Source organism: Callorhinchus milii, unplaced genomic scaffold (assembly GCF_018977255.1).
Source record: "Callorhinchus milii isolate IMCB2004 unplaced genomic scaffold, IMCB_Cmil_1.0 Scaffold13, whole genome shotgun sequence".
NCBI classification, from domain to species: domain Eukaryota; kingdom Metazoa; phylum Chordata; class Chondrichthyes; order Chimaeriformes; family Callorhinchidae; genus Callorhinchus; species Callorhinchus milii.
Window position 1 is genome coordinate 19216057 of NW_024704754.1, and position 14342 is coordinate 19230398.

Consider the following 14342-nt stretch of genomic DNA (forward strand, 5'->3'; position numbering starts at 1 on the left):
CTACACATTTATATATTTGATAATTGAAAGCCCTGTGGATCTGAAACATTGCAGAGAATGAAAACATACAGTACGTTCCTCCACATGTGAAATAGAAAATGGGTTAACACTCAGCTTCACCCTTCACACCCAAAACATCACCCTTACTGACTGATGGCGGTCAGCAGCTTCAAAAAGCCTTCAAAATGAACACAGCTTTGTTAACATGTTGACCTTGTGGTTTCAGCTGGCATAAGGTGTAACTTGAGGTACCTGATAGATTACTCCAGGTCCTGTTAATGTCCCTCAACGTTTGTTTCTCGGCAATGGCTCGCTTTATCTCATCCAAGACAAGGTTCAGCTCTTTAGAACGTTTGAGATTTTCTTGCTCAGCTGCACGCAGTCGGTCTCGAAGTGCGAGAAATTCATGTTGATATATATCCACCACATCTCCTGGAGAAAACACACACACCCGATATGAGGTGAAAGGCGCTATACAAATGTGATTTTGTAAACAATGTCATTTGGCCACAACTTCTGGTGCCAGTAGAAATAGACAGCTTACAATTATACAGCACTTTCCAAACATTGCAAGGGGAAGGAGATTAATTAGAAATTAAGCAAATATTGCTTAGGCAAACACAGCAGCTAATCCTCCCAGAAACAACGAAATGAGGAGCCAATTTTGGGAATAATTTGGATGAGTGGAAATGATAGACCAAGGCAACCAGGAGGAGGATTCCAGTCAGCTAGTAAATAGTGTGGAGAGTCCTTCCATATCCACCGGAAACAGAAACAGAAGCAGATGGCCAACACTAAGGACTCAATTTGACATTGGATCAACGATCTGAAAATAACTGCTTGTATCATAGGCTGTTATGCAGGCAGACCTGGAGTGTGTGCCAATGCCAATTAGCCATTCCTCAGGATCACTCAACAAGCCAAGGTCACTCAAGAGGTGGAAGCAAATCTCCTGGGTTAGATACAGGGCCATGTTGCATTGAAATCATTGTCTTGTCATTAGAAATGTAGTTACAGACCCGTTTACATAGACCAGGGGGAGGAGGAGGTCATTCTATCTGTTAGATCATGTGCCACATGTGTCTGTTTTTTTTAAATTGAACTTACTTACCTAAATTAACTTACTTTATTATCCCCAATTTTAGCTCTTGCCCACATCCCTAAGACTGTAATATTAACCATGTTACAATCAAACCACTGCTGCTCATTTGATCTGCGTGGCAAGTTCAGCTCATAAAGATCCCTTTGTCCAATGACTGGTCTCTACACCAGCACCATGTTACGCTTTCACAGTCCTTTCAACCACCCACTACCCATTCATGTGACACAGGTTTCAAGCTGCTGCTATCACTCAAATTTCACTTTGCAAAGAAATTTGAACAAATGGTGGTGGTTTCAGTGACAGCTCAGGGAATACAAACACAACTCAATACAGTACCAGGACCCAATTGGGACACGACAAATTGTTTCCGTACCTCTGGGCTAGAAAAAGGTGAATAATAATTAACCACTTCTGATTATTTTCTAGTGTCCCCTGCTAGACAGTGCTCACATGGATGTTAAGATACCACACAGTCAAACATCCTGCTCGCCTTCCCAGCTCAACACAATGGTCACTTGTCGAGACACCAGGGAGCTGACATGGAACCAAAATCAGGAGGTCAGTACTCTCAGGAGAGATGTGGGGAAAAACTAAAGAAAGGAGGGGCAGAAATTAACTCCTAAACATGATAATCCCAATGTAAAAACACTTCAAAGAAGTTGAAACAGGGACAGAAATAAAACAGGTGCTCAAATATCTAAATACCAAAGGACTCAATCCCACCTACTAACATGGGCAAACCAAACCAAGAAAACGGGGAGGGCGAAAGGGTTGGATTTGAGCTCAGAGAGGGAAGATGAACAGCCAGTTCATGTTGAATGACTTTAAACAGGATAGTATTCCAACAAGTGATCCCATGGCACAGGTGTATTCTGATGTCGCACTCCGAAGACTAAACTTGCAGTGCGTGGAACGGGTAAGTCAACACACAACATCTTCAGCACAGCTAATGAAGATAGCACATGTCCATTACAAGAGTTAAGCACTAACACTGCTATTCCATTCTGCATTAGCAATGAAGAATAATGAGCAACCTGCAATCTACACCATCTAACAGAGCATGACACTTCCATTTATTTTCCTGCTGAAGTTCATGGAGAAGTCTGGACTCCAGTCATACTGAGGACATCATTTTATGGCAGAATGAAGTTTGGGAGGACAGGAATAGTGGGACTGAATGGTTGTGAACACTGAAAAGTACAATAGTAATTTGATTATAATAATGATCCCTCCAAAACCAAAAACAATAATAAATTGGTCATTTTCAATCCATGACTGTGCGCAATTGGCTGCCGCGTTCGCCCACAAATATACAGTCAATTCACTTTACAGTGTGTTCTGTGAAGCGCTTTGGGACGTCCTCCCGACGTGAAAAGCGCTATATCAAATGCAAGGATTATTATTATTATTATATTTTTACTGGCCAGAGAGGCTCTGGCATATCTCATCTCAGGGTCAGGTGCAGAACATTCAGGCATTCCAGAATTACTGAGCAAAAACTACAGCTGCTTTGGCAGGCTCTGGATTTTACACAAAACAAGCTATAGTATCTACTTCAGTCATGCCTAACAGATTTACATGACACAATGGGAACTGAAGGCACAATAAAAAAAAACAATTATAACAGACAGATGTCAACAAGCATGAACTTGTTTCAAGCACTCTGGGATTCTACTCTGATTGAGGGGTGCTGCATAAATGCAAGTTGTTGTTTATAATGGAGGCTTAGTACTTAGTTTCTCTCAGTATTCTGGCCAACAATTTTCCAGATTAATGGCCGTTTGTGAGACCTTTGTGGCCACAATGGGAAAGCTAGTCACAGGCACTGGGAACTCGGTCAATAAAACCAGGTAAATGGGACATCAAATCTGCAAGAATTTACCAGCCGAGATTCCGCTGTCAAATAGCAAAATTGACGAGGATAACTGCCCCATGAAAAGTGAACAACAAAATGTTAGTATTAATCTGAATTCTGCCCATCTGTGTTGGCAGGTGGTGGGAAGCGGGTTACCACAACAGAGGAAACCAAACTTAAATAAGCAATCCCTCCGCAGATTCATAAGGCATGACCCGTTGCCTCTAAATCAGTCAACTAAGCCTTTGAAAGCATATATACGATTTGGAGAAGTGCTGTTAGCACACCAAATGAAGCTCAAAAGCATTTCCCCTACTCCCAATGTTTGACGAACTGGTGTCCGATTTCTAGGTCCATTTTCTACTGAGTAATTTAATAATGGGAGAACATTGACTCTTCTCCAGGATATATGGAGCTCCTAAAAATATTAACCAGAACCTCACCCATTCCTCACCCCTACCCTCCAGTGTATTCTCTTGCAGACATTCAATGTCTTAGCTTTTTCATAACACAAGACGTTCCACTGAAGACATAAATGTGGAATTTGACTAGGCTTTTATCGGTGATAACTCAAACTAATGGCAGAAATTGGTGTGAACATCTGCTGATCTACAATAGATTTCCCTAATTTACCCTTTAATGAGGGCCCATCTGGCCTTCAACACTCCCAAGTTGCCATTATTTATTCGGCATTCAGGAACCTGACTGTCATAGGCTGATCACCCTCTGTGGCCATCAGAGCTGAGGCTGAGCCTGTCTATTCCCAAATCTTCACACACGAGTGACTGAATTAGGATTTGGAAATGGCTAAATTCCTCTCCTCACAAGCTCCAGGGCGCTGGTTAAGGTCAGCCGTTGTAGCACAGACTAGCCTCAGTTCTTTCTGTCCAGGGTTCTCAGTTCCACACAGGGAAGTGATTTTACTAACATTGGGGGATGAGGACAGGGAATGCCCAACACAAAAATAATGGAATTGAGCTTTGATATCTATGGAACATGGAAATACTGTAATTGGTTGTAATACCATCTTTCAGATGAAAGAACATGCATCTACTTTTAAAGAGACACAAATCCCTGTAATCTTCTGTTTTTAGAATTGAAATCAGAAATTCCAATTTCTGTGGAAAGGAACACATAAACTGAGTTACAGCCTGAACAGGTAGCATCAGGCAGCCCAAGATCAGCAGGCGCTTACTGTCCAGCTTGTGCAACTACTTGAACCAAGTGCATTCAAGGATACCATTCAGCACGCTGATTATTAATCACAGCAAGCCTGCTGTTACATAGACTAAATTGGATCAGGAATGCAGTGACCGGTGCAATCTGAGAATTAAGATCTCTCACAGTACCACAATATGTGATTTAACAGTGTACCTGCTGTCATCATCTTTACATTTAAACTGTGCTTTTGTAAGTGAAAATGTACAAAGGATTATAGATTTAATTTAAAGAAAATCTCTTGCAATGACGTTTAGAGTGAGCTGTGAGTCTATAGTGATCCTGATTTGATGAAATTAGGATCAGTTGGTTTCCACTGAACAAAGGAGGTAAACACGGATGTGAAGTGGTAACCAGGGTGTATGGGCACAGACTTCAGACTATCACTGAATGAGTTTAAGGGGAAGATTAGTAGAATGTTTCCCCACAGAAGGCTATTAAAACCTGGAATGCTTTGCCATAAGTGGCTTTGGCGACTAAGACCATAACAGCATTTAAGAGGGAAGCGGATAAACACCATGTACAGTGTCCATCCCCCAGCTCCCACAGCCTGGAGGAATACCCTCATTCCAAAGACACTGACACTGTGGAGCTTTACAGGAATGTTTCAGGAAGCAATCGAATCCCAACCAGATGGACACAGAAGTAAAATATAACCTTAAACTGAAAAGTACACCTGACAATTGTATTTTTCCACCAAGTCAATCAATCAGTTTCTCCATTTCAATCCAGAGGATGATCCAAATGTCACCTAATTCACTAAAACAAGAGGGATAAAACAACAAAGCAAGAGGACAGAACAAAACTAGTTGGAAAGGAGGTCAGAATAGAATATGTAACACATATATTTGCTAGCTAGGCTACTTATTAACTATTGTGAACATTCACAAAATACACAAGCATAGTATTCCCCTTAACCAATCATTCTTACTTACAAAACACTATTAAAACATTCAAGGATCTTTATTTGTAATAAATAGTTTTTTTTGTAAGTGTTGAGGAACTAATTTCGTAATGCTGCTGGAAGCTGGGTTTGCTCTCAATGACCCCGTGTCTCTCTGCAGGACTGGCCCAAGGGCTTCCATAACACTGAACAGCAGGAGGTTAAACAAAGATCTATTCAAACAATTATACTGACACAACCTGCACTTCTAGACCTTCATTTACAACCCGTCTCTTCAGGACAGTAGCACTTGGATTAGAGCTTTTTCTTCTGTACTTTACAAAGCCGAAAACAAGTTCTCAGTGGTTGTAGTTGATGAGTCACAGGGCAGAACCAGTCTGACATTGATCCAAAGCTTTGTACAGTTTAGTTTTGTTGTGACAACAGATGTTGTGTCTGTGTCTGCAAGTTGGCCAGGGTCAAATGCACCACAATCACACAACGCCCCTCTCTCGCACTCCAGTGTTTATCCTCCTGGCCAATAAGACTACAAATTACTTGGTTGCTCAGCTCATCATTTGTGTTATCTAAATGTGTGCAATATGGTTGCCTTCATATAGTCGTTACACTTGTCAGGAATTAGGTGAAGCGCTTTCAGACATTTCAAGAAGGTGCTATAATAGTACAAGTTCTTATTTCTTCTGAGCCAAGTTGCTGCACTTTCTACTCTCTGAAGCATGTGACAGGCTAGATAATCTTATTGTTGTTCTCACACTTTCCAAGCTTCACTGATTCTTTTCAAATAGAGATATGTTCCTTCCAAGAAGTCATGTGCCGAACGGTTGACTATCCCACCAAGTGTTGTATTATTCGCCATTACACACTGAAGTTCAAATCACACAATCCAGGAATTTGCACAGCAAACTTTAAACATAAATTCATATCCCGCAAATCTCAGTATTTAAGTAGCTTTTCATAATCAGTTGGACTCTTTCTCAACAGCCCAACTCAGTTTGCACCTCATTTTGTCTTGTGCAGATTGTGCCAAATTCACCTAGTCACTGGTTAATAACTCTACAAAGATCATTACTCGAGACTGTTTTCCCCCTTCAAACACCTGCTGTTTAAATTATAATTCACAGTTCCGCTGTCCAAAACCAAACCCATATATGATGCTCAGCTGACAGGAGGGTGTCTGAGGGCTAAATGGACATGTGTAAAGCAGCTGCTGCACAGACAGGAAGCGAGAGTTCATTGGTTATACCATACTCAGTGAGCAATGATATGATACATCAGAAACAGGTACTTAGGATAGTTATTTCTTGGTTGGCTTGAGTTACCTTCTATGCTCTACAGCTGTCTGAATTTAGGAAAGGTGCACCGTCTATATTACTGCAGAAAAACATAAGCAAATCTCTAGATAAACAGCCATGGGCTAGCACTGAGCTACTGCTCACTCAGAGGCTGAGAGAAAGAAAGTTTAATCTGACCATGTATCACATCTGAAATGATTGGGCTGGAGATGGCTGGAAGAAATAATCCTACAGTGAAAACTGTCCAGGTCACTGGCTCGAGTTCTGTTGAAGAATCATAGTGTCACAAAGCAGCATAGGTGTTTGTGATGATTTAAATTCCAACAAGGTGTGTTTGTGTGTGTGTATGTGCAGGGGGAGCGAGAACATGACTTTACAGCACATGCTCAATTGTCATGTAAATTACTGCTCAAACGTTCAGCTATTTAAAGGCCTGAATGTTCCACCAGTAGCTGCCTCCGTGCCCACGGCCTCAAACTCAAACATTCCTTTCAGTCACAAGAACTGAGGCTTACAAGAGCGGCTTTCACTGCTGACACAATGACGTCGTGTTCTGCACGTTGCTGAACGGCACAATGTCTCATTGCTTTGGAGCTGATGCTGTTAATTACCCTGTCCAACTACTTGCTGTGGACGAACAAATAGCTGGACAGCACCCAGAGCACAGCCTGAAGGGAAATCCCACATCAGGTTAAAACGTTCACTTTATCCTCAACTATGGTCAAAGGCTGGACTCAAATGATACAATGTGCATCTGTAGCAAAGCGAGGCGATATCTAGATTGCAATGGTGACACAATGTTTTAAGTTCCAAATATTTGTGTAAAGATTGAATACAAAGTAGTCACCAGAATATTTTCCAAATACTGTTTGCAGGCTGGTCTGTCAACAAGTCATTCACACAGACCCGGAATTCTCTATATTGATTGCCAACTTGGTGCCAGCTGTCCCTGAGGAACAGAACAGATTTAATCCTCAGGATCATTTCAGACTGTGGTAAATATTGTTCAAGGATAAGGCTGCTGCGGGCCTCGATAATGAAGATTTGTATGCAATGCCATGGCACAGAGAACTGGTTAATGTACAGCTGCTCAGTGTGACTTGGAAAGAGAGCAGAAAAACTTGGCTAAAGTATGCATTGCTCTGAAAGCGGAGATAAGCAATGACATTAACAGTCTTCTCTGAGCTATGGGTAACGCTGTGAATAACCTTTCTGTTCCCTGAACTGTTTGAACATGAAACAAAAGAACAACGGTCCAGACTAGCAACACATTTTCTCCTGTGAATCCACTTAAAATTCTCCATTACAGAAACAGAAAGCCAAAAGCTGAGGGAACAGGGCTCTGTGACAAATTATCTGGGGTGGAGAGTTAGGCGTACGTATAAATATATAAATACAGCCAGAATAGCTACAGCAAATACGACTTAGTGACGAGTTAAGACAGGGTCGAGTTATCAGGAATTCACTACATACTTTTAGTACCAGCAGCATTATTCACAAAAGTACCAAAACTTCTTGTTTATCAATCTATAACTTTATGATCAGTATTTGATTGTAGTTAAAGAGAAGCCTCATAATCTTCAAAAAGTAGATTATAGCATCATCCCAGCAACTGCTTTAATGATCTGAGTGTAATCCAGTTAACTCAAACCACTCTTACCAGGTAACCATTTAATTAATAATCCCTAAAATATTTTTTAAAAATTTGGTCACTCAATCCACAACTGTTTGTGGTACACTGCTGTGCTCAATTGGCTGCTGCATTTTGCCCACAAAATATACTCAATTCACTTTACTGTATATTCTGTGAAGCGTTTTGAGACATCTCAAAGAAGTAATAAGTGCTACATCAAATGCAAGAATTATTATTATTATTATTTGTGGATTAACCCTGCTCTAACTATGTTACCTGGTGAAAGCTGCCAAATTGATTTCTGCACCAAAGCCTATAAAACTTCCACGGAAAGTAAACATCACTTCAACAGCTCACCAAACAAATGATTTGCTACGTACCACAGAAAATAGCATGTGGAGGGGCCTGGAGAGGAATCACTGTATCTACGTAGGGCAAACACATCAAACTATCAGAATGCCAAGTTCAAGCCACCACCCAGCAGGATAAACTGAAGTAGAGATTGCTGGATACACTGTACCTACCTGTATGGGTTATAAAATATAATCCCATATTGCAGAAGGTGAGATTCCTAGGCAAATAAAACACTGACTACAGTAGTATTAGAAATAACGTAAGATGCTAGCAATGCACAGCAGGCAATCAGCATCTGAAAATGACTCACATTTTGGTTGTGGCCCTTTCACTATATGAAACCTCTCCCTGTTTCAGATACTAATTGACTTGCTGTGGATTACCAGCATGTTGTGTTTATGTCTCATTATTCTCAGGATATGCATGTTTCAATGTGTACACATCCTGAGATCTGCAGGGAAATGAGCTGTGGCTTGAAAATCCATCTGTAATTTCCAGTGGCAGATCTGTTACTGGCAAGAGTTTGAACAGTCTGGTAGTCTAAAGCGAGCAGCTGCTCCTCAGCTTTACAGCTAGACATGGTGACCTGCCCAAGGCCTCGGTCACCTGTAAACCCACAAAAGACAGACAAGCTGAAATCAGCCACCACCATCACTGCAAATGGCAATGTAAGATGTATGTTCATTCCAGATTGTCTCTCACATCAACCTTCCACTGCGGTTAGAAATCAAATGCATTTGCTTCAAGTCTCTAGTGACACAGATCGCTGGTTAGGAAAAGCTCTCCATCTGCTACATTTGGTATCCTGACCTGCGCTTCATCAAATAAATCAATCAATCTCTTCAACTAACAAACCCAGCTCCTCCATTTTCTCAGTCATTCATTATTAAATTAGGCTATTTAGGTTTTCTAGTGGATGTCACGACAGGAAGTAAAGGTGAGCACGGCACATTTCCAGGTCAGGCATGCAGGTAGATGCTGTAGCAAGAATGATTCATTGTGACCTTCAAGTAAATCTAGGTTACTTGTAATGGCTAGAATCGTAAGTACATTCACAGCCCATCCAGACAACAGAGATAGAAAATCACACCTCATTCATTCATATAACAGTAGCTTCAGCAATAAGCAATTGTAACATCGCTCACAAAATATACAGTCAATTCACTTTGCAGTATATCCACATCTTCTAGACGTCTCAAAGCGCTTCACAGGATAGATTGTAAAGTGAATTGACTGTATATTTGTGGACTATACTGGCTTTGGGAAGAATGAATGAAGTACTGTAGCAAGTTGGGTCTGTCAGCACCATTCTCCACATTCCATGACCATTCTTTCCTCCACTCTACATTCCTGCTGCGAGCCAAGTGGAAGTTAGTGAACAAACATTCCCATCTGTCCTCACTGCCCTGCCCCCACCCACCCAGGAAGCACTGGCTGACCTACAGCAATGCAGAGAAGATCAAAAACGTGAGTGGGGGAAAGAGACAGACAAGAGAAATTCAAAACTTCACCCCATTACTGTGTCCCACGTGAATGCTCTTACAGAAAAAAAGATTAATGATCGGCAACAGTGAACAGTCTGACATGTCAGTTTATATAATCCTCACACAACACAATACCAGATTAGCAGAGCAGGAACATACTCAAAAGCCATCAAGTATATAAAGACTGCAAGCCTCGAGATGATTAATCATTAAAATGTACTGGGAGCCATCCATTTCAAATCAGCACAATTCCTACAGAAGAGACGTTTTGCATTTAAGCCAAATCTCTTTGGTGAACTATGTGTGTTAGCCACCAAACCTTTCTACTTGCGTTTTCAGTTTGTCTAATATCGCAGCAGTAACAATACTGCATCAAAATCACAGCTTGGCTAAATTGGTGCTGGCTCTAGGGTTGTATTACATCAGTACCTGGATCAATAACTAATATTGGTTCTTGGCAAATTCAGGCACCTCTTTATTTAGTGCTTGCTGTTGCTGGGAGTGGGATAGAAATAAAACAAGTAACAAAAGGAATGTTGGATACCAGTCTCCAATCATTGAGGTCAGTAGCTGAATAGTTGCAACAAAGACATTTTTAAAAAATCCAGTGCTGTACAAGAATGTGCACAAACTGGATTTCAAGCAAATAGATTTTTTTCTACGAGCTGCTGTGCAATGGCTCCATGAGGTTTCAAACTACAATACTAACCTTGCTGGGATCTGACAAGTCTCAATTAAATAGGTACAAGAAAAGAGACATGTTTCCAGGAAATCCCCCATTTGTGCATGGATTCTGAGATGCAGGCACAAGGGCTGAAGTTTTCTTTGTAACTGTAGCTTCCTGTTCGTGAGTTAGGAAAACATAGTGAAGCCATGGGGAAAGCTACCTCATGGGTGCGTGCCTCCGTTCTAGTGAAAAGCTCCCAGAACCAAAGTTTCTTCAGTGCTGATGTCTTATTTCAGGAAATATTTCGATGTGATGAGCATTAGGTGCTTTTGTCTCCCATAGATTCTATGGTTCTCGTAGCATCCTTCAACAGGAAACCATTCACATTAAACCAGCAAATTATTATCGACTGATTTGTAATGTAATAAATGGCAGCAATTGTTTTAACCATTATTCAGTCAGTCTTCAATATCAGAAAATCCTGGAAATGAGTCATTAAAATTAGTCAACGGGGTCTTAGATTCAAAATAAGGGGGGAGGTGTGGGGGGAGAGAGATCTTATCCCTCAATCAAACAGCCTATCTACACTCACTGTGTTCATATATGAATAAGGACCAGGAGTTTTGTGGAGAGCTCCCAAACCTTGTGATCTTGAATCCCAACACCATCATCACTTGCAGACTGTGAAGAAATTCACTCCAATTCGTCATCTCAGCCCCAAAACTGAAGTGAATAACATTTGTTTTTGATCAGAGGAAGGAGTTGCATGCTGTACATTTTTCACATTCCCTGATGCTGCTCTGGAGATTGGGATTACATTTACACACACTCCTTTTACCAGATGGCTGAGCAAACAAAAGACTGTGTGCTTGAAACCTAAACAACACCTCTCACAAACCCAAAGGGCTGAATTGGAGGAGATCACTGCGGCTGATATTTTGTCTCCCGTTCTGTAGGAACAATATTTGGCTGATTTTTAACATAAAACCTCATGGAAAAGAAATGTTGCAACTTCAAAATGAGGAGAAAAAGGCTGCGCCACAGCTGCTGAAGTAGATTGAGCTAATTCTGGAGTCTTCCTACAGCAGAGAACAGATACAGCCAGTGAGAAAAGATAAGACAGCTGCTTTCAGTCATTGCAGGCAAGCCCTGTGCACCCATATATTTCATATCACAACATAGCTATTTGCCAAGTCTGTAATTTACCTGCAGATATTTTCTATTTAAATTTCTCTGTGTGACGCATCACCTTGTGCCTCTACCTTGCAGCCAGAATGAGGATGGTCAGGGTGCACAGCAGCCTCCAGCACCAGCAGCCTCACACCAGAGACAAGAGGTTATATATGGCAGTTTGCCAGGTTGCTCGGAGTATTGAAATATTTAGAAGCTGCCCAACGTCTTCATAATGCATTTATGTTTTTCCAATGAGTTGTAGATATTTGCTAACAGCAATAAACAAGTGCATGGAGCCGTCAATAGAACATGGGAACGAACAAGACTGGAGAAGTCTGTCTGGCTGATCACAAGTTAATTAGGTTTTTTAATTAAATAATCCAGCACTAGTCACCCCCTCAGTTGAATTCTTGAATTGAATTCCCTTTTGAACTTGCTAACACAAGTATAAATCCCAATTCGAATATTTATTCTCCATTCTCTTAATGTGGGGTGATTCTCTATAAAATAGCTCCCACAGTGTCCAGGAGATTAATCTTTCAATCCTGGAGGCAACCCTACACTATCAGTGCACACTCTTGTCTTCTATTGCAAAAGTCCAACACATTTGGCAATTTGCTTGTGCACAATGTTTTTATGCTTATCTAGTGACATGTCACTAAGGGCAGCATTGAGCAAACCTCCACAATGACTGAATTTGCCACCATGAATGATGCAAGAGTTAGTCAGCTAACCTAAAGCCCCCGGTCAGTACTGTGCTCTCATGTTGCTGAGGTAATCAGAATCAATAGGTAGCTGAACAGAAGTAATGAATGAGCAAGCACGCACTGTAGATTATGGATTCCATGTTTTGTAGTGGTTCACTGCTTATATATGTTGTACAAGCTCAAAACAAACTGAACAGATGGTAAAATGACCCTTTAGCTCATACATTAGAGCTCTTCCCATTTTTGTGCAAGTAGATGTCTAAAAGTTCAACAAAGCTAATTTCAAACACTTCCTACAGCCATACTCACCAATTTGTCATCTCACTTCGCCTGGCTTTCAACAAAACCAAATGCTAATCACATTTTTCTTTTCACTGGTTAGTTTTTTTTAAACTAACCTCCCATCTTCCTGTACGCCTCCAACCTCAAAACTGACTAGCCTTCCACTGCATCTGCCAAACCAACCTTCCTTAAGAGGATAAAAACTACATTACTGCAGTAACATCATTTTGGCAAAGCATTCCTTTTATCCAAATCTGCCCATCAATATCTTGGTTTATTTTCTTTAACAAAACCACTTGTTCTAGGGTGTAATTTAGGACTTCTGACAGACACAAAGAAGAATCTTAGATATGTATTTCAACAAGTTGTTTCAATATCACACCTTTTACCACAATTCATTTCTCAATTCAGAACCTAATCTTCCTTCAATACCGAGCACTGCAGCACTGGGACAAATAGTGCAATTATGGAGCCATAGAATTTTACAACACAACCTATCAAATCTGCGCTGGTATTTTTCTCCACATAAACCACCTAATCTAATCACACTCTCCTGCTTACTCCCCCAGACCATTTAATATTTCTCATTTTCAAGGATTTCCACAGTACCTATTCTTGGTGAGTGGAGGTGAATCTGCCTTTACAAGATGGAATACACACAGCACATGATGGTTTCAGCCATTAACTTTGGTTGTTATAATGGTTTTACAATTACTTCAAGGAAATTGTCAATGCCTGAGGCAGGCATTCAGCAAGGCCGATAAACATAAGTAGGTATCAAGATCATGAGGCAGGGATTCTGCCTGAAGTTAGCATTGAATTGTAAAATAGTAACAGTGGTTTCTGCAAGTTTTTTTNATTTTAAGAGAATAGTCTGCAACCTCCACCTCTGGCGTCTGCCAATGCTGCTGTGTAATGAGCCACAAGGGAGAACAACAACCCTGGGCGACTCTGCTCAATCGCTTACTAATGGCAACAGTGAGATTCCCAATTTATCTTGTAAGGAAGTTGACATCTGCCCCAAGCTGCAGCCTACCATGTGCACAAGGCTGAAGTGAGGGTCAAGTGCAATTTCACATCTTCAATGAGGACATTCTGCGGACAGCAGAAGGAGTAAAGATGAATGTGTGAGGAGGCAATAATGCAAAGTAAGGCGCTTCGGTGCATGAGAGTGGGGGTAGAAATAAGAGAGAAACTGAGATGCCAGATGTATAAAAAAGGTACTGGTCTCTCACAGAGCCATACTAAAAATGAGTTACCAACTTCAGGAGAGAGAAGGGAATCCAATTTAACCATAACTAAATGGACATCACACTCAGTGGTAATTCTTGGTGACCTACTTTCTACTTCGCCAGATTCAGGATTCCTACAGTTCATTCACAGCTATCTCTCAGGAACTAAAACTTCTAACTCCCATTAAATATTTACACTCAGTGCTGCTCTCAGCTTACACTTGTGGAACTTTGGTTTAAAGAGCCATCAGCTGATAATGTGTACCAAAGTAACACACAGTACAAGCAAGGCATCACAAGCAAATAAATACCAGTCATTGACTGGTTTATAAATAAATGCAGGTCATTGTTGTTCTACACATTAAATCAAAACTTAGATTCTCAATGTATTTCTTGCTTTAGAATGTTCAAGTATTGCCAGAACACTCCATCTTATGTA

General features: G+C 40.9%; 1 protein-coding gene across 1 annotated transcript in view; it reads right to left on the reverse strand.

The window, feature by feature from the left end:
• Positions 1 to 14342, reverse strand: part of mgat4b (alpha-1,3-mannosyl-glycoprotein 4-beta-N-acetylglucosaminyltransferase B) — a 41248-nt gene that overhangs the window by 17648 nt on the left and 9258 nt on the right. The window contains exon 3 of the mRNA XM_042339917.1: positions 253 to 432. Within this exon, the coding sequence (XP_042195851.1) occupies positions 253 to 432 (180 nt within the window). The remainder of the gene's footprint in view (positions 1 to 252; positions 433 to 14342) is intronic.